General features: G+C 38.8%; 1 protein-coding gene across 11 annotated transcripts in view; it reads right to left on the bottom strand.

Moving 5' to 3' along the window:
* Positions 1–19110, bottom strand: part of zgc:66433 (uncharacterized protein LOC321250 homolog) — a 57059-nt gene that overhangs the window by 15640 nt on the left and 22309 nt on the right. For 5 of the 11 annotated variants that reach the window (XM_044127382.1, XM_044127383.1, XM_044127379.1 and 2 more), the window contains exons 2-8: positions 16513–16562; positions 13347–13429; positions 10137–10311; positions 7914–8040; positions 3793–3933; positions 3638–3694; positions 573–716 (exon numbers count right to left, since the gene is read on the bottom strand). In XM_044127382.1, coding sequence (XP_043983317.1) covers positions 573–716; positions 3638–3694; positions 3793–3933; positions 7914–8040; positions 10137–10311; positions 13347–13429; positions 16513–16562 — 777 coding nt within the window. The remainder of the gene's footprint in view (positions 1–572; positions 717–3637; positions 3695–3792; positions 3934–7913; positions 8041–10136; positions 10312–13346; positions 13430–16512; positions 16563–19110) is intronic. The other 6 variants (XM_044127380.1, XM_044127390.1, XM_044127386.1 and 3 more) reach the window with 2 other exon arrangements.

Raw genomic sequence — 19110 nt, 5'->3', positions numbered from 1 at the left:
CACCCTGTTTAAATAATCATATCAACTTTTTTGTCAAAACCTTCAACTTCACCGATTGAAGCGTTTCCATGTTTGTCACCTGGAACAGACTTTAGAAAGAACTTTCAGGGGCTGGAGCCCAGGGCCCCGATTATTTGAGAGGCCAGAAAAGATTTTTCTTTTTTGAATGTGTTCGTGTTTTCTAAAACTCACAATTCAATACTAGACAAGTTGAATTGTGTTTTTAAGATTTTGATGATCCAAACGATAATCAAGTATTTGGAAAATCTGATGTTATAGTAGGTTTCCTGGGAAACAGCACGGAGCTACTGACCAGGGAGTGTGTTAAACCTACCACTCATCGGTTCACAAGCGCTGAGATGGAGGACTGCACATTAATGTACCATAATTTTCATTAGTAAAATAATTATTCTGAGCTGGACGGGACACCAAAACTGACTCCAGCCCAGGAACCAGGCCCTGCTCGTCACCACAAACAGGAAAATAAATAACAATTATTAAAATATAAATATATATACCAAACCTAGAGCCTTCTGGGTCATGTGACTGGAGGATGTGTGTGGTTGTCTTACACGGGCGGGTTTCCTCCTGTTGCAGGCCTTGTTTCTCAGGCCCAGCTTGTGCTTGGCAGCAGAGTTATCCAGGCAGGCGAAGGGACTGGCCGGCTGGCTGAAGTCCCCGGGAATCGCGGGGGGGCTCACAGCTCTGACGGACAGCTGGCAGGGGGAAGGAGGCAGAAGGTTTCAGCAAAGTGTTTCCCACATAACTTATTGACAGAAGCTTCACTTTCCCAGTAAGAGAAAGGAGCCGCTTGATGTTTTTGGACTACACTTCAGGGGGAAACCCCTTTATCCTGCTGAGCTCAGACAACTCCATCCACATAGTCAGCAAAAACAAAAAACAACAACCTTCAGAGTAATGTAGAAAAATGTTGGGTTAGCCAAAATCAGGCCACACTAACACAATCCTGTTTTGTTTTTAAGTCAGAGGTACTTTAGGGTCTCTAAGCTGCGGTTAGCATTGAGGCAAAAACGTAAAGCAGCCTCGATAGAAACATGACGGCGTGAGGTGAGGGGGTGTGTCGAATCGGAGCGCTGTAACTAAAAGCAGACACGCTGACTGCAGAGCTAACCATCGGAATGCACCCCGAACACACAGACACGCATACAGTAGGTCAGTGCGGCTGGAAGCGAGAGAAGAAGAGTCAGAAGCAGGAAGAAGGAAAAGAGAGACAGAGAGAGAGAGAGAGAAATGTGACATGCAGAGAAAGAAGAGGTCAACTTGCACACTTCCATTTAAGGTCAGAGGAGCAGCTTGAGAATCGGTTTGAACAGAAGCACATATGAACACAACAAGCAGCATCATCGCGTCAGCACATGATGGTTATTTACGGCGCTGTGCTCTTTAGGAATGCATGAACTGAAACAAATGCAGTTCTTAAATGAGAGTTGATGCATTTCAGAAACATCAGATCCAACGATTTATGTTAAAATGTAAATAAACACGGCTAAAGATACACATACATGTTGTTAAATGTAAATTGTAATTGGCAATTAGCCATTCTATTCATTTATATTTATAGATTTTTTTCCCCACATAGTGCAAATATAAAATTATGGATCATATGTTCATGTATTGTCTATACCCGCCACACAGAGACAGAAACAGCACAAACAGCGGCGCCGGTACACTCGCACTCTTAATGGTTTTTGAAAGGAACCAGTTAGCATTGCGTGCATATTTCTGTGCTGTGGGAGGAATCCAAACAGAACCCGCGCATGACGGGGAGAAAACGCAGAAACATTTCACACAGGGATCACGGAGAACTCACAATATGGATCAAATCAGTCCGAACTCCGCTTGTTGGAGATTTTCTTTAAGCTCACCGCATGCAGAAAGTTCCTCTCCTCCTCCAGCAGCTGCTAGCTACCTGACGGCTAATGCTAAGCAGCACGTAGCTGGATGTTTGGGGCTTCAAATGGCCTGGGTTGTGTATTTAACTTATTACAAACTTGTTTCCAGGAGTCTGTTTTTACCTGGAAAAATCATCTGAATAATAATAATAATAAAAGTTTCTTTTTCTTTTTTTTTCATTTGCTTTAGGCAAACCATCACAATAGTCCAGTTTATTTGTAGAGCACATTTCAGCAACAAGGCACTTCAAAGTGCCAATATGAAACAAGCAACAAACAATAGATTTTTTCCAATGCAATCATTCAAATCATCAAACATATAAACATCAAACACATTGATTAATGGTCCAGTTATTAGGAATGATTTTGCTTGTTTTTAAATCTCAGATTGCTGAGGGACAAACATGCAGACGCTGATATTGACGTGATTTTCAAGAAACATGAAACGGATCTGGAACTAGTCAGTCAAACACCTCATAACTACAAACCTCAATTTATTTCATTGTTTTCTACTTTTTCACAAATAGAAAATCTGTGGGAAATATTCAAAATTAGGAGTTTGAATATTTTTGATCAGTTTCAAACGCCATCCTCTTCACACACACACACACGCACGCACACACACACACGCACACACACACACACACACACACACACACACACACACACACAAAAAAAATCTCTTCCTGTTTGCAGCTTTTAACTAAATCCAATAATTCTTCCATCATGTTGGCCAAAACAAGAGGAAGTGACATCACCGAAGCATCTGTTATTCTATTGGCTGACGCAGTAAACAGTATCTAGCACTAGAATCCCAATTAGACACATTGAAAATCAGACATGTTAAAAATAAAAAATAAGAAAACTTTTCAAGGCGGTGTAACTCAATGGCAACATAATCTTAAATGTTTATCTGGAATCCTGAGCCTCACTGCTGTGAGAGGAGTCTCCTTTAAAGGCCTGATTTTATAGTTTTTTGTGAGCACGTCTTTTCAGCCAGTCATTTGTCAACCCTTTCCAGTTGGGAACGCGCGATTGGGCTGAAATGCTTCTGAAACGACCAAAACTTCACCGTCATTAAAAGCTCATTTGCCCCGGTTTGCTGGCGGAGCCTGCAGCCGGAGTCGGGAAGGCTGAGAAAGACGGCCGCCTCTCGCCACATCCAGCGCTCGGGAGAGCAAAGTCGTAAAGCATCGAGGGAAAAACTGAGCGGCAGGAACAGAGGAAAAAAAATAAGTAGAAAAAGCGACAGAAGGAGAGAGAGAGAGAGAGAGGTTTGTTTTACATGAAGAATGCTTTTATCTAGATCCAGGAGTTTAATGTGCAGACTCGGATCATGAGATGTTCATCACCGTAATCACATGAGCAGAAACGTCCCGCACACAGACACACTCACACAGTACAGAGACGCTTCCTGCAGCTTTTTGTTCCTCACTTTACTTACGGCAGCAGTTCAAAACGTGTGAACGAGTTCAAAACGTCGACGATCGATGGAAGGATGGGAAGCTAGTAAACTGGTTACTAGCATTTATGTAATTAAGTAACCACTAGTTCACAAAACCTGAACTTTTGCTCTTACTTCAGCATTTCACTCAGTTACATCTGGAATCAGATTGAGTAGAACTCACTCGTGTTGACGTAAAACGTCATCTAATTAACTGCACTCTTACTTACATTTCTGTACTTTCCCATCTCTGCTAATAAACATTAAAGAGTTTCTTTACCTGCTCGTTGCTGTCGACTCCATGCAGGCTGTTGGAGCTGGACCTCTCAGCTTTACTCTGAGAAAAGCACAAAAAGAAAACAAAAATATTAGAGCAAAAAAAGAAAACTCCAGACAGACTGCAGTGGTGTGTGTGTGTGTGTATGTGTATGCTACCTTGACTGAATGAAGGGATGTGTAGTCGGGCGGGCTGCAGGGCAGGCCGTCGTCCTCAGACGTGGCTCCGGCGTCTTCGGTCGTCTTCACACACATTAAGGACGGAGGAGAACCCAGTCTGATGACCTGCTTCAGCTGGAGCTGCAGAGCGAACATCATCAGTAATTATCACACACTTTATTTCTCTCTGCAGTGCCTGCAAAGTTCAAAATTACCTTTTATTTTTTTTTTATTATCCCAAAGGGAAATTAAATGTTGTAGTTCATATTGCCATGCATCTCCAAAAACTCATTGTGGACGGCGTTGCTGCGGGCCTCCTGCAGCAGTCAGCTCGCAGCATGTCTAAAAAGGGTTTCTGACTGAAGACTGTTGCCGTCTGACGGTCTTGTGATGGTCGTCAGCTCAATTTTCAGGCAGCAGAAATTATATTTCACAAGGAAATTTTTTAGACGACACCATTAGCAAGCGCTGCTAATCCAACCCGTTTGCTTTTGCCGCTCCCCTTTAAATCTCACGCTGGCCGTACGGTTGGGAAACCCGGCAGGCAGACAGAGTTCTGGATGTGATTGTCGTCCATCATGAACGACGGAGGAGAAGGAAGCTTGCAAAGCACTTGGAAAAACTTTCTACTTTTTTTACATTTTCTCACATTTTGGCAGCTTGTAAGTTGAATAAAATAAAAAAAAAAATAATAAAAAAAAAACGTACCACATAGTTTTTATTTATTTATTTATTTTTTAATTTAAGGGTAGTCCACTTTTTTATTCACTTCTTTTAATCACACCTCTGGGGATCACTTCTTTTTCTCAATGTTCTAAAAACTTTCATTTTCTCCCCTCTTTCAAGTCTTGTGTCAGATTCTAATTTAGATTTAAGATTTGGACTTTGACTAGTCCATTTCTCGAATTATGTGCTTTGATCTAAACCGGTTTGTTAGTTTTTATTCACGCAACACCTGGATCTAGACTTAAACTACACACAGAGAGGCTCAAATAACTAATTTGAGAAATTTTGCCAGCTGTTGCTTCTGAATACAAATTAATGTTCCTATTTTCAGACCCTAATTTGATTTTTTTTTAAAAAGTTTCCTTCCATTCTACAATATTTGCAAGGCGCAGATTTGATAGAAGATGTGTCAATTCGCTTTCTAGAGATGATAGGAATGGCCAAAGTTTTCACTTTCCGTTTAATAATTACACTTCGGTAATATTTTGAGTCAGTGTGGAGTATAATTAACAACGCGGGACTTTTCCGGAGGGTTCATTGGCAACAGAGGGTGAAAGTTCTTGCACGTTCTGTCGGTATCACAGAAACTCAAACAGGTTTTTTATCTCCATGCTGCCCTCTGTCAGGCACTGAAGAACTCATTTACTTGGGCACAAAGCAAACACTGGAAAATACAGCTTTTGTTGAGCAAGTCTGGAAGGCCTGCTTCAATGATCAGAAACGGACACAGATATTAGAAAGGTTCAGAAATCAATATTCATGCAAAGCTGCTTAAATATTAGTTAAAGAATTGCTTCGTCTAGCTTTATTTGCTCAGAAACGTAAAGTTGTTTTAAACAGAACGTTGATTTAATATTGAGTTTGACTTAAGTTGAAATACATTGCTACATTCAGTTTTGAAAATTTATATTTTAATGTTTTTGTTGTGGTAACTACATACTAGGGAAAAAACAGCTGGAAACACATTTTGATATAAATTGGCTAAAATTCCAGAAAACTGATGTGAAACTATTGTGAAATGATACCTAAAATATCGCAACTAATTCTGTTTAAAAGGTAATTCTACCACGCAGCTGCTAAAGAAGTTTGTATCTGGGAGTAAGGCTAGATTAGCATGCAATTTTGCCTTTAACCAAGACTGGGCTTAAAAAAAGTCTGTTGTTTTTATTGAGTTCATCTTTAATATGAAGAGATTTTCTGTGTTTTGCCATTTTCATTTTGTATATTTCACTGTGTCCTCTTAGTAAAAGCACCCGAAGGTCTCAGAGATATATGCTAACGTGCTACTAGCATCGGACATACGCTAGCAGCTTTGCTAGCATAATTCTTTTGAAGTTTCCTGGCACTCAGGTAAGAGTCTAAACAAATTTGCCAGCACTGACTAATAGTGATATTTTAATTTTGTGTATTTGTCCCATTTCAGTTGACATTGATACAAAACAATTGATTTGGTAACATTTTTGGTGGATAGTAATCTTGTTTTGTGGATGTGCTGAATATAAAAATATAGAACACCGGTAATAGTCTGAACGTGTTTACCTGGCAGCGCCGCGCTATTTATCTTGTAGCGTCTCATTAGATATTGATCTTTGCATGGCGTGCTTATATTTAGCTCTGGAATGACCTAATTCCGCTCATCAAACAGGAAGCCCCCGCTGAGAGCGAGGATTAAGCTGGGAATATCTCCATCGAATCATTTTTCTCTCTAAACTCAGTTTATGCTAATGACTGTGTCTGAACTCCCATCTGCCAGACGTATCGCTGCGACTAACCCTTTGGAGCGGCTTCATGTCTGAAGCTCCAGCTGCATCGACTGTCTTTTTATTTGTCCATAAATAGGCCCCAAAACACTTCCTCTTTATTTCGACTGCAGGGAAAAGTTTCCCTCTTTAGCAAATCCCCTTAAGGAGCAGCTTAATTCCTGCTCTCCGTAGCTGAGTAAAGCGCTTGCACTGGAGGTCACGTCTTCCCCTTTTAGACCGCTGTTGTGACAGACGGATATGTGCTTCATCTCAGTTCCTCCTCTTCCTCTTTGTTATCCAGTTACTTTTTCTTTGATTACCTTTTCTGCCATAAACACCTGAATTCTAGTAATTCACAGGAGTTTAGAGTCATTTCTGATTATTTATTCCCGTCTGTTACATTCTGTTCTCTGCTATAATAACTGTTTGGACATCAAAAGGAGCAGCAGTCTTTTTGGTAGAGGAATATCATCCTCATCCAGAGTGCCACGTAAAATTGTTAATACTTCTTTAAAAAATTACACACTTCCTTACTCCACAACCTCAACTTTCAATATATTTCACTGTGATTTTGATCAGCAAGTAAGTAGGGCATATGTATAAATTGCAAGAAAACCTCTGGTATGCATGGTTTTCATACTAGAGTTCATACGGTTTTGAAATCTTAAAGTTGAAATGAAACACCAACAAAAAATTCCTATAGTAGATATTTTGAAGAAAAAAAACCCTGTAATTGTTTTATAAAGGGTCACGTGACATTAAAGGGGGAGTATTATGTGTTATACATAATGCCATTTTATACCACTATCAAGTAACTACGTCACTTTCGTTTGTTACAAAATTGCTGCATATGACTTAAAAGAAATTTGACTTTGTAACTTAACGCCTTGAAATTGGGCCTGTGTGTTTAAGAAGCTCCTGCTCTTTCTGAAACTCCGCCTTCAGGAAGCCATCATAGCATTATTCCTCTATTAACCCTTTCATAACGTTTTTACCAGCGTGTGACTGAGAGCTGGCTCCAATAATGAGCTCAGCTAATGCACGGTTCCACCAGGTGTTTGCTAATTGCAACTGGCTAGTCTGAAGGAGCTGAGGGGGTAATGTTGTTCTTGGAAGCTTCATTGTCGAAGGCGGAGCTAGGTCCATCAAGGTGTTTGGCACAGCTCGGTGGTTGCCATGGAGATTTAAAGATTCCTCAAACAGGCATAAAAGAATCAAGGCGACACTTCAGGTATGTTTTGATGAGGGAAAAACATTACAACATGATGTAAGGCTCAAATGTAAATTTCACATAACTCTGCCCTTTTAGCAAATTTTATTTTAATGAACTGAGGTGTAAAATGGCTCTTTGGACAAAACATGTTCATAAGCGAGAATGATCAAGTTGTAAACATGTGGCAAAAGTTCGACCTGTGGAATTGGAGCTGTAGTCACAACCCAAGGGGGCTGAATATAAATGCCCACCACACTTTTCAGATCTCACTTTATAATTACACACTACTTCCAGTTCGTCTTTGACATTAAATTCCTCTGGGAAAAAAAAGGTGGAAAAAAAGAATGAACACAGGACACTGCACATGCCACATCGACTGGCTCCTGATTAAGTTTTTGGCTTCTGGGGTCAAAGAGTAAAACTCAGCGGTTGATATTTACCTGCAGGGATTTAACTTTCCCGTGAATGCTGTCCTGAGACGCCCCAAGGCCCTCGTTAGCTTCTGATGAGTCGGAGACGAAAACAGAGTCATGTGACAAGGCCTTGTTGCCCAGACTGATCCTAGACCTTCAGGAACAACAGATAAGAGAAAAAAAAAAGATAATTTTTTTTTTTTCAAATGTTTATAATAGCAAAATAAAAACTGTAAACACTACTATAACAATACAATTTTCTGTTACTTCTTATGATGACCATTGGAAAATGTATTTATTTTTTTTAACAAGACACATCCTGCGACAGACAAAAGGTCAGCGGAGGCAGGAAGTGGGCACGGCTTGCGAAAACAAAGAAATCCTGAACCTGTCGTCAGGAAGAGACGCTCCACTCCTGGTCGACAAAAACAGGAAGTGCCGAGCCTCCGCCGAGGAGATGAACCTCAAAACAGTTTCCCCTAAATCAACTCTACACATTGGATTGTTTAATATATATATTAAAATTAATCTAATTAGGCAGCAGAACTCTGTGGGGCAGAAACACAACAGTAAGAAATAATTTTGGATTTTCAGTCATCTACAGGGAAATCAACAACATTGTTTCAAACTGATTGTAACTTCTGAAATAGAAGTTTTTTGTTTTTTTTTGACAACAGATGCAAGGGTACACTGACAATGATATAGTAGTAAATATCCGAGATCTCAACTGTGGCATTGAGTTTCCTTTTGAATTAACATAAACCAATAAAATTATCTCTTTGCCTTGAGTTTTTTATTTATTTTTTCAATCACACTTGGTTGTGGGAAAAGCACTTCGAATCAGTTTGCTCCTATGAAAATACTGCTGTCTCGCTTGAAAAATTTGGATTTAACTGTTTTAACCACATTTTTTGGTTCAGTTTCAATAGTCCAGACTTCCAGACTGAAATGTAAAAGAAAATAAATAAGTTACTCAAATAGTACTCTTCTGGCAACATGAAGTAGGCAAAGATCTAATAAAGCCACACATCATACTCCAAACTACAAAATGGAAACAAAGTCACTAGCTGTGTGCAAAACCGTCAATATTCTGTTATGTCAGCAACACAAGGTTTCATAATTAAATGTCTTGCCATTACATAAGAAAATCCCACATGAAAAAGTTTGATCATGCAATAAAGAACGTGGTCCCATGATCCTCCAACTACTTCCTGTCCCCTGCTTCGTAGCTTGCCTCAGCGACAACGTCCGGTTGTTGATTATGTGACTTGTATGATGCGAAATGAAATGTTTCCATTGCAGTTTTGCAAAAATAAACCAATTTTTCTAAAAAAAACCATGCAAACAAAAAAAACACACCTCATGCTAATGCCGAAGCTTTTTATCAAAAAGCAGGAAGTTTATTTTCAAAATTGCTGCGTTTTCACAGAGCAAATTTATTGTCAAAACGTAAAATTGCAGAATTATATGATCAATGCAGCTTCTGATATCTATCAGTCTGTAAAGTGTTATAAAGCCATTTCTAAGTCTTTGGGACTCCACAGACAGAGGGGACATGGGAGACCAGTGAACTTTCCCAGCAGTGGCTTATCCTACCAAACCCACAGGAGCTCTTCAGAAACTGATCCAGAAGACCATAAAATACACCTGAACAATGTCTAAAGGACTTACAAGAAGACAAAAGTCACATTTTCCAAAAGCATCTCTGATTCAGAAAACTTTTGGGAAACATTCTTGGGTCTGTTTAAAAAACCACAAGGTAATGGAAACTATTTGCCCCGTTAGATTCCACAGTCCAACATGGTGGTGGTAGAGTGATGCTCTGGGGTTGTTATGCCGCTTCTGGACATTTGATGAAACCATAAGTTGTGCTCTCTACCAGGGAAACCTAAAGGAGAGTCTCTGGTCAACAGTTTGTAACTTTAAGCTAATGTGGATGATGGAACAGAACGACTTCCTGCCAATTATCTCAAACAACTGCTGACGGTTGTTGCCGGCATGAGTTTAAGGGGGAGCAATTTCTTTACACCAGACCCAGCCAGGCTGAATTGGACAGCTTTTTCCCTAATAAATGACTTGATTTGTATTTACACATAACTCAATGTTGATTTCATGATCTAAAACATTGAAGTGTGTCAAAAAGCAAAAACCAGTAAAACCTTATGGGGACAAATATGTTTCTCGTGGCCCTGTGGTTGCTAAAAGTCAGTGAGTAGAACTGGATCAGTGTTTAAATGTGTGTGATCGTACCCAGAGCCCTTCTCCTTCTCGGATGGGATCAGTGTGTTGTTCTCTGACGTTTTGCTGACGTTGTCACTCGACTGGCTCCCCTTCAGGCCCTCCTCCGCTCCCTCGCTCTGCGGCTCTTTCCTTTTCTTCCGAGCAAACAATTTCTTGAACGTCTGGAACTTTGATTTCTTCTTTCCTGAGAAGAAAAAGAAGAGTAAAAGTAGTTTTTCCCAACTAACTGTAGAAAGGTGGCACAGTGGCGTAGGATGGTATGTTACAGAGGAATGCCTTGCAGACGCTAGAGCATCTAGATCACTACAGACCGTGGAAAGCTGCAGGTAGAAGTTCAGGTGGAACCACGCACAAACACAGAAACACACACACATACATTTTAATACTTGCAGACCATCACACACATTAATACTCCTTATAGCGATGCTGTGGAATCATCAGCGGATACAAACTGCTTCCATTTAATGACAAACTGTTTATCTTCTCATTTTGTCATGGTTACAACTACAAAAGTCAGTGGATTTTATTGGGATTTTATGTGACAAACAAACAGAAAGTAGTGCTTAATCATATAAAAAACTCAATTTTCAAGAGCGTGGTGGAAAAAACAATCACCTGAACTTCATCTGCTCCTAAAATGAGGTAAATGCCAAACGTCGCACCACGTCGTTCCTTCCACTCTGATTTGTCGCCAAGCTTTAGTGTCAGAAGTTGTAGATTTTAGTTCTGAATGCCAACAAGTAAATACTTTTGACTGAAAACTCTTTTGACTTGGACTAGATTTGGGCGATACGGACAAAATTTTAATCACAATATTTTGTGGTAAAATGATAAAAGTGACTATAAGAAATATTTATAACTTCATTTTTAGGAAACTTTTTCTTGGCTGTGTCATGATTGCATGACACAGCAATTATAGCTACACAAACACAAGTACCTTTCCATTTGTAATACTATTCTTTAGGACACTAGTCGTACTGTTATTTGTGTCTCGAAAGTAAACATTTTCAAATGTATTCAGCATATATATGAAATTGAATTTATATTGTAAGTAATTAAAAAATGTATAATAAAAGGTGTAGAAAATAGTAAAAAAAAATAATTTCGACAATATAGATGGTTTTGAGGGATTTAAAACATCAACAGGAATTCATCGATGAATCAAAATTCTTCTGATAAGAAATTTAGCGCGATAAATGATAAACGATACGATAAATGCCCACCCTTCGACTTCAAAAAATTATATTCTTTATATACAAGCGCCATCCTTTTTGCCCCGTTTCTGATCCGAGCTAAATCACAAATATAGAATTTTAAACGTGAACATTTCTCATTTTATCCAGGAACATTTGGCATTGCGCTACATGTATTTTTCCTTTTGAAACCTTCCACGAACAAATTCTTATTTATTTTGGTACTAAATAATCATTTCCTATTCAAACAGATAAAAAAAAAAAAAAATCAAAATAAAGTGTTATGTTATATGTTTTATTAATACGTGAAGCACAAGAAGCCTTTCTGCATGCAGGAAGTAAATATCAGGGGGAAAGCACCACCCAACCTTGTCATTTACTGAGCCATTCTCCACATAATGTATCATTAGACCAGGAAAAAGGCCACCAAGCTGGTGTAAGGTCACTGCAGCTCTGCTGCTGTAAAGCTGGGTAAACCTTGATTTGCCAACATTCAGCTTCTAAAACAACAATAGAAGGCCTCAGAATAGCAGCACAGAGAATTCAATGGACGCGAAGGTCAGAAACGAAGGAGCTGATCTACTCTGACTCAGTGAGAAGGTGGTGACCTTTGAGGGGAAAAAGCACGCAGCAGACTGAAGGAGGAGAGAGGATCTACCGTCTGCACGTTGTTTCGTTGTACCCCATGACAAATGGCTGATCCTTTCTGGTAACAACTGTGGTCACGACAGGTTAAAAATAAGATTTAAAAAAAAATCACACGAATGGCTAAATTTGTGGTTCCAACATCTCCACTGGCCTACAGTTGGTAGAGACACGGCTGGACAACAACAAAGTATGAATTTGCCAAAGTTTATTTGTTTTTAAATAAAAAAAAGGGTAAAGTGAACAGCAGTGGCATGGCAACTTTTAAAAGTTTGGGGGATGATTTGAGAAATAAAGGGTTGAGCTACTTTGACTGGGTCCATCTCTAAAAATCAAATACCTTCACTTGTTACAGAGTAGCTCAAGAAATGTTGAAATACTACCTGAAATGCAAGAAATAAACATATTTACAAGCTTAGCCACATATTACTAGGCTACAAAGTTGAATATTAAAACTTGTTTGTCTTTAATCTTAGCAATTTCTTGTGTAATTTCTCATATGTGTTGTCGTATTTTTATGAGCTGGTAGTAGGGGTGGGCATTTATTGTGATAAATATCTTATTGTGCCAAGAATTTTGATTTATCGTTGTCACGATAAATGATGTTTAACGTTTAAAACCTCCCAAAACTGCCCTTGTTGTTGAGTTTGATAGTTTTACTATTTCCTCCACTGTTTGTTCAACAAAATAAATACAAATACATTTCAAAAGAAGGATGAAACAAGTCAGACTTCTTTATGTGACGCGTGTCCTAAAGAAGCGTAACAGAAATGGGAATGTTTTTTCAACAGCATTATTTGTGTTTGTGGGGCTAAAATTGATGTGACACACAATTGCCTAAAAACAATTTAATGGTTCTTATTGTCACGTTTATCATTATCACAATAATACAACAAAATACAGAGATAAAACTTTAAGACCACATTATTATATTGTTTAGTTTATTGCTTCTTTTTCATCCAACAAATACTCAGATCAGATAAAAAAAAACAAGTCTATGATTGGCATTTAGTTGTGAATACAGTTGTTTGCACATAAAATAGTACTTTGCATGTGAGAGACATCAAATATTTTTGGCCCTTCTGGATTTCCATACATAAGGAACAGGAGAGCCAGAGTTGAGCGCAGGCACAGAGAAAGAGTTTATCAGAGTTGAGCGCTTTAAACGAACACAAAACTAATTTGTTTGCTTTGATTTATATATGCGCTCACATCAGTCTCACTGCACGCTCAGATTCGGTTTCACAGTAGCTGTCCTAGAAAAACCTCAATTCACGTTGAAAAAAAAGTAAAGTTAAAAGTAAAATCACGGTCCTCTGCATATTTGTAGGCTCTATTAAATATAAACTGAGACGTCAAACAGACTCTCAGCTGTACGTACCGGAGCAATCCTCCTGGACCTCAGCAGGCTCCTGATTGGTCGCCACGTCTGGAGATCCTGATGCCATGGCAGCGCTGTCACTGCTGAGGGGACACAGAGGCAGAAATGATGAGCATCACCTTATAATACAATTACATTAAGTCCCTGATGACTTTATGAAAGGAGAGAGCGGTAAGGCAGGGAAACATGGGATGCATTAGCTGAAAGATGATGCAGCCATAAAATTAAAGCCGTTGTATTGTGTTCAGCAGCAGCAGCAGAGATGAAGATCCTCTTAGCTGAAATAAATACTCAGTCATTCACACTGTAATATTGTGTTCCTTTTTTAGGCAGCAGAGTTTAAAGTTATTTTTTTTTAAAAAGTAAGTGAATGTTTCAAGTTCCACTGATGTTTAAAACCAGATCCGATCCAATCTCCTGTCCGATTCTTCTCCACAATCCAAACATCCCGACAGAGGAATCTCAGCTCCGCTTCCAGAAGTCTGTTTCTCCACGCTAAAATGTTTGCGTCGTCCAAACAGCTGATGCCCAGCAACCTCCAACACAAACTCAAACTCAGCCAGGAGATCGCTTTGTTTAGATAGACCTGGTTAGTGTACTCCGCACAGAGCACCTTGGGATGCTAAAGAAAGTGAATAAGCTAATGTCAGGAGAGTTGAAAAGTGAGTTTTTTAAAAATGTTTTTAACTGAATTACGGTTAAATGTTTTTAACTTTTTCAACACAAAGTTCAAATGAGTCACATTAAAGTTTCCAATCAAGTGCTGACTGTACTGTACAGCACTTCCTGTACAGTTCTGGCAGGAAGCCAATTCATTAGCTACACTAGCTTCACAGAAGAAGCTAATGTTTCATTATACTGGTGAAGTTATACTCGATACAGTTAGGTCCAAAAAAAAAATTCTTTTTTTTACTTTAGCACATGTACATTTATGCTTACACAGTCGGGTACGACAAATTAATAAGCTTGGATGTTTTGGTGTTAGTGCTAGCTTATTTTATGCCAAATAAAGTGAAAGAAAACTGTTCATTCTGGCACTTTTTCCTTGTAAAAGGACTTTGTAGGGAACGCTATGATAACATGTTTTAGCGATTTTGAAGTTGTACATTTTTAAAATCTTAACATGCTTCGATACCAGTAATCCAGGCAGACCTTCATAAATATATGCAACTTTTACTGTGCTAAAATCAAAGTAAAGTACAAGAATGAGCGTGCAGTCCTTTTAAACAGGACAATGTTTGGTTCTCGGTGTTTTTAGGTGGACCAGAGTCTCTCTGGAAATCTTCTTGTCAGCTGTGTTTACTGTAAGATGTGTGTTATAGAAACAGGAGGGACATTCCAGCGTGCTAGCTGAGATGCCATGGGCAGCGGGGGTGTTTCATCAGTGTTACCATTAGACAGTCAAATCAGCTACACAATCAGCATCTTAAAGTCAGGAGATTCATCATCGATCTCTACCTTTACCTCGTCACTCACAAACAACAAAACCAACAAAGTAAATTGAAATTATTTTGGAATTTCAGTGGCTTTTGTGGTATTATTCTCATGTTATAGCCTTGGCATGAACCTGAATCAAATAATCCCGAATACCCTTGTTGCTGCTGCTGTGAGCTGCCTGCGCTGGGTTGATCATTTCCTGTCTGATGCCACAGGGACACACTAGGAGCTCACACAGGCCTAACAACACACAACTGGAGGGACTTAATAACGTCTCAAGGAAACAGATACAGAACCACGAACAGAAACAAACACGGACATTCATGCCACATGTTCTCTATGATATAAAAGGATGAGGAGCAAAGATAAGAAATGAGAGGAAATTAGATTATGGAGGTTAACACTCAACAGTTCAGCCATAACACAAGCCTTGTTCCGAACGTCTGCAGACAGTTTCTCCCTTTTATAGTCATTGTCATTCGAACGTAAAAATAAATCTTTTTTCATTTTAAATTTTGCTAAATGAAGGCAGAAATTTGTGATCAAGTTTCTGCTTTCTCTAAACCCAGCCTTATTTTGCTTCTGACTTTTTGGTTTTAGCTTTGGGGTTAGATTTACCTCATGAGCAAAAGCAAGCCTTGGCATCAACTTACTTTGGTTTCATTAAGTAATTTTTGCCCCTTATTCATTAAGAAAAAAAGACATGTCATCATTAGCTAGTTGATTAATTGGTGTTAGCTTTTCACCAAGTTAACAAGCTAATCATGGCTGATGAGTTGTAGCTGGTGTGGCAGATTGATTCAGCCTTCTGGGTTGACGGCGTAATTTCACATAGAAGAAAGGATGTCGTTTGGCTGGACAAAACTGAAAATAATTCTTGTAGTTCTTTTATAATACTAAAGTCTGCTAACGTAGTTGACAGACATGTATCTGACTAGCCTGTTGCTGTTGTAGCTTTTGTTAGCATGACACAAGAAAAGGCCCATTTCTCTTATCCACAAACCAAAAATAAAGAAATAAATAAATAATGAAAAAACAAATAAATACACAATTAAGTTAATGACTGTTGTTGTTCTATGAAGAAAATTGCATTTCGAAAAGCTGTTAAATAAGGGCTAGCAAAGCTTGTGACACAGTACGCGATGCTAGTTGAATTTTAGCTAACTTTCTGAACTTCAACTTCTAGTACTTTAATATAAAATATTAATTAAAGACAATGTTAAAGTGGCTTTAATTTTTCTTCCTAAAGTATAAAGCATTAAAAGCTTTTAAAATACATCTAAACTACACTCGTACCAACTGTGTGGTAGGTTTAGCACCAATTCTTGAAGACACATTTCATATATTTCCAGCAATGCTACAGTAATTCAGGGAAATAATCCAGGACAATACATTTCACATATTCTATTTTGCATCATATGGGATGTTATAGTTTGTGCCTCTAATGTGGGAACTTGTATAAAGTCAATAGATAAGACACTGACTGTATCTAATCAATGGAAAACATATTTTAAAAATCTGATCCATATCCTTAACCTATACATAAAATGTGTTTTGTTTTATTAAGCATATTATTTTCTGAACTGAGAATATTCATGTTAGATGAAAGTAAAGGGAAAACTTTACTTTCATTGGTCCAAATGAGAAATGTGTGGGAAATTTCTTCGCTCATGGATGAGGTGATGAGGTTTCAATTTAAAATTAGGGGTCAGGGGTCAAAGTGACTGACCTGGGCCCGCTTCCAAAGCTGGCTCCCAATGGTGACATCCTCCGTTTCATCTGAGAGGACACACAAGAAGGAGGGAGAACAGAAACACAGAAAGAAAGAACAATGGATTTGAAACGTTTGGGGGGAGGGAAAGAAAGTTACAGATTTGAAAAATTAGTTAATAAAGAGTGAGGGGGGGTAAAAAGAGAGGAATGAGACAAACACAAGGCAGATAGAGCAACTGGGGTCAGAGAGAGGGGTTGTGGGAAAGCAGTGTGAAAGGACAGAAGAGTTTGTTAGATAAACAGAAGAATATTTGGACAGAGAGAGAGGCTAAATGAAAAACAGACTTACAGTAAACACAGACCTGCTAACAGAAGCCAGCAGTGAAACTTACAAGCTAAGAGAAGCTCACTGATATCTCGTTTCCTCCTTTCTTATATATGAAAAGTTATTTTTTTCCTTCATTATATTAGTGCAGGGTTTACTAACTCAGCAAACTGAAAACTGGTTTTAACCTCCTAATTTGACCAGCAACAAATGTAAAAACCAAATCTAACCTGACCTTTTAGATTAATTCAAATAGTTATGTCAAATATAAAAAGATCTACCAAAAAACTAAAGTATTAGTTTTACAGAGCTACTTTTCTAAGTTCCTATAATAGCTAGCTGGACTGCTAGTTTGATATTGTAAAATAATTTTTCACCTCAACCATAAGATTTATAAAGCTATAAATGTTTTTGATTCCATCTCGGCTTATGACAAAAATCTGATCTTTTTCGCTGTTAATTTCGTTCTTATGTATAAATTTTCTGTTCTGTTAAGAAGCTAAATCTGCTAGCTAATATGCTAGCATGTCCCAAGGTATTTTGTCGATTGTTTTTTGTTGACACAGAGCCTGATAAAGTAATATTAGAGAACACAGTAAACCCAAACCACATGGAAAGAAATACTTTGACAAACACAGGTGGGAAGAAAATTGTGGTCCAGTCCATACTTGGATACAATCTCCAGATGCCTGACGTGCCATCTTCATCTGTTTAATCCATTATAAACCAGCATAAACACCATAAGAATGTCCAGTGATGTTACCCATCAGGAAGGAGGCAGGTATGACACACACAGACACAAATGTGGGTGCAAAATGTATCAATCAAATCCACTGCAAAAGCAAGAAATAGCATGGAGATGTTGGCTAAAGGTCATGGCTGCTTTCTGATGTGTATGCATCAGTGACGTGCGGCGACGTTCATAGCTGGTGAGGCGCCGACTTAATCATAATCATATTTACAAATGTAGACCACCTGCATGTTATTGTTTACATGAAGAAATTTTGCGCATGCGGACAACGCTGGAGGGCAAAAAGACTATTCTTCTACATGTCATGCAAAGCTGCGCAGCCGCCGTAACTCCGTCAACTCAATGAAACTTTGACATGTAGTTATTATTAATTTCGTGCTGTGCTTCACAGCAAAAGAAAGAATCGCTCAAGTACAACTCAAAACCACTTTTTCGCTCTCTGCGTTGGCCAGGCGGCTACACGCAGACTCGTTGCCATAGCAACTGACAACAACGCCAAGAACAGAATATTCAGTCTGTTGCAGTAGTATGGTTTTAGGCTACTTCTGGTAAAACATTATTAAAGGGTTAATGGAAGAGCCATGAAGTGACGACTTCCTGAAGGCTGAGTTGCAGAAAGAGCAGGAGCTTCTTAAAGAGACAGACGCAATTTCAAGTCATTAAATTAGGAAGTCAAATTTGGAATGCATAGCATTTTATAACAACTTAAGCCAAAATAGTTACTTGATTGTGCAATAAAATGACACAATGTGGCTGGAAAAAATTTAACACTACCCCTTTAAGAATATTTGGTGGCCGGAAAAGATCTTCGCACATAATAACATGTTTGACCCCAAGCATAGTTTGAGTGTAGTAAAATGTCCCTATTTCAGTTTTAATAGGAAATAATCTGGGCAGAGTTGAAAGGCACAAACCTGACTCAGACCAGTTCTGGTCAGGAGGAATGGGCCAAAACATCAGCAACCTATTGAAGAAACTCTTGTGGAATGATAAGTGAAGTGTTGCATTCATGTTATGCACCTTAAAGCTAATGAAACAAATGAAAATATCTACAGTTGTGACCAATTTTAAACCCAGCATATGCAATAACAGCCTTTCACAAGCAGACACATAAAAAAGGGAGTAACAGAGCTCGGAAGCACCGCTGACTATCTCAACACGCCCACATTTTACCCGTTTACCAACAAATCCAAACTCCACGGCCAAGCCGCAACACCGACCTTATGGGAGCAGAAGCATTGGTTCTGTTGTAAACAGTGTTTGCTTTTATATCACCACTAATATCAAATGTTTCTCCACGACGGTTTGCTGGGAGCTTCTTATGAACTTGGTTTTGTTTCAGATCCTAATCCTTCAGTAGCATTAGTTTGCATTCAGCACAAACCCTCCCAAGTGCATCATTAGCTTTATTTGGAGATCCATGAGGATGTGCATGCAGGAGACTGCCTGTGTGTGCGGCCATGCTCACATTACGTAAGCATGGATTAACACAGTGAGGTATTCGGAGCAGTAGTGGGTGTGTGGGGGGTTCTTTTATT

The sequence above is a fragment of the Gambusia affinis genome, linkage group LG09, assembly GCF_019740435.1.
Source record: "Gambusia affinis linkage group LG09, SWU_Gaff_1.0, whole genome shotgun sequence".
NCBI classification, from domain to species: domain Eukaryota; kingdom Metazoa; phylum Chordata; class Actinopteri; order Cyprinodontiformes; family Poeciliidae; genus Gambusia; species Gambusia affinis.
The sequence above is the reverse complement of the archived record's forward strand: the minus strand, read 5'-3'. Positions and strand labels throughout refer to the sequence as shown.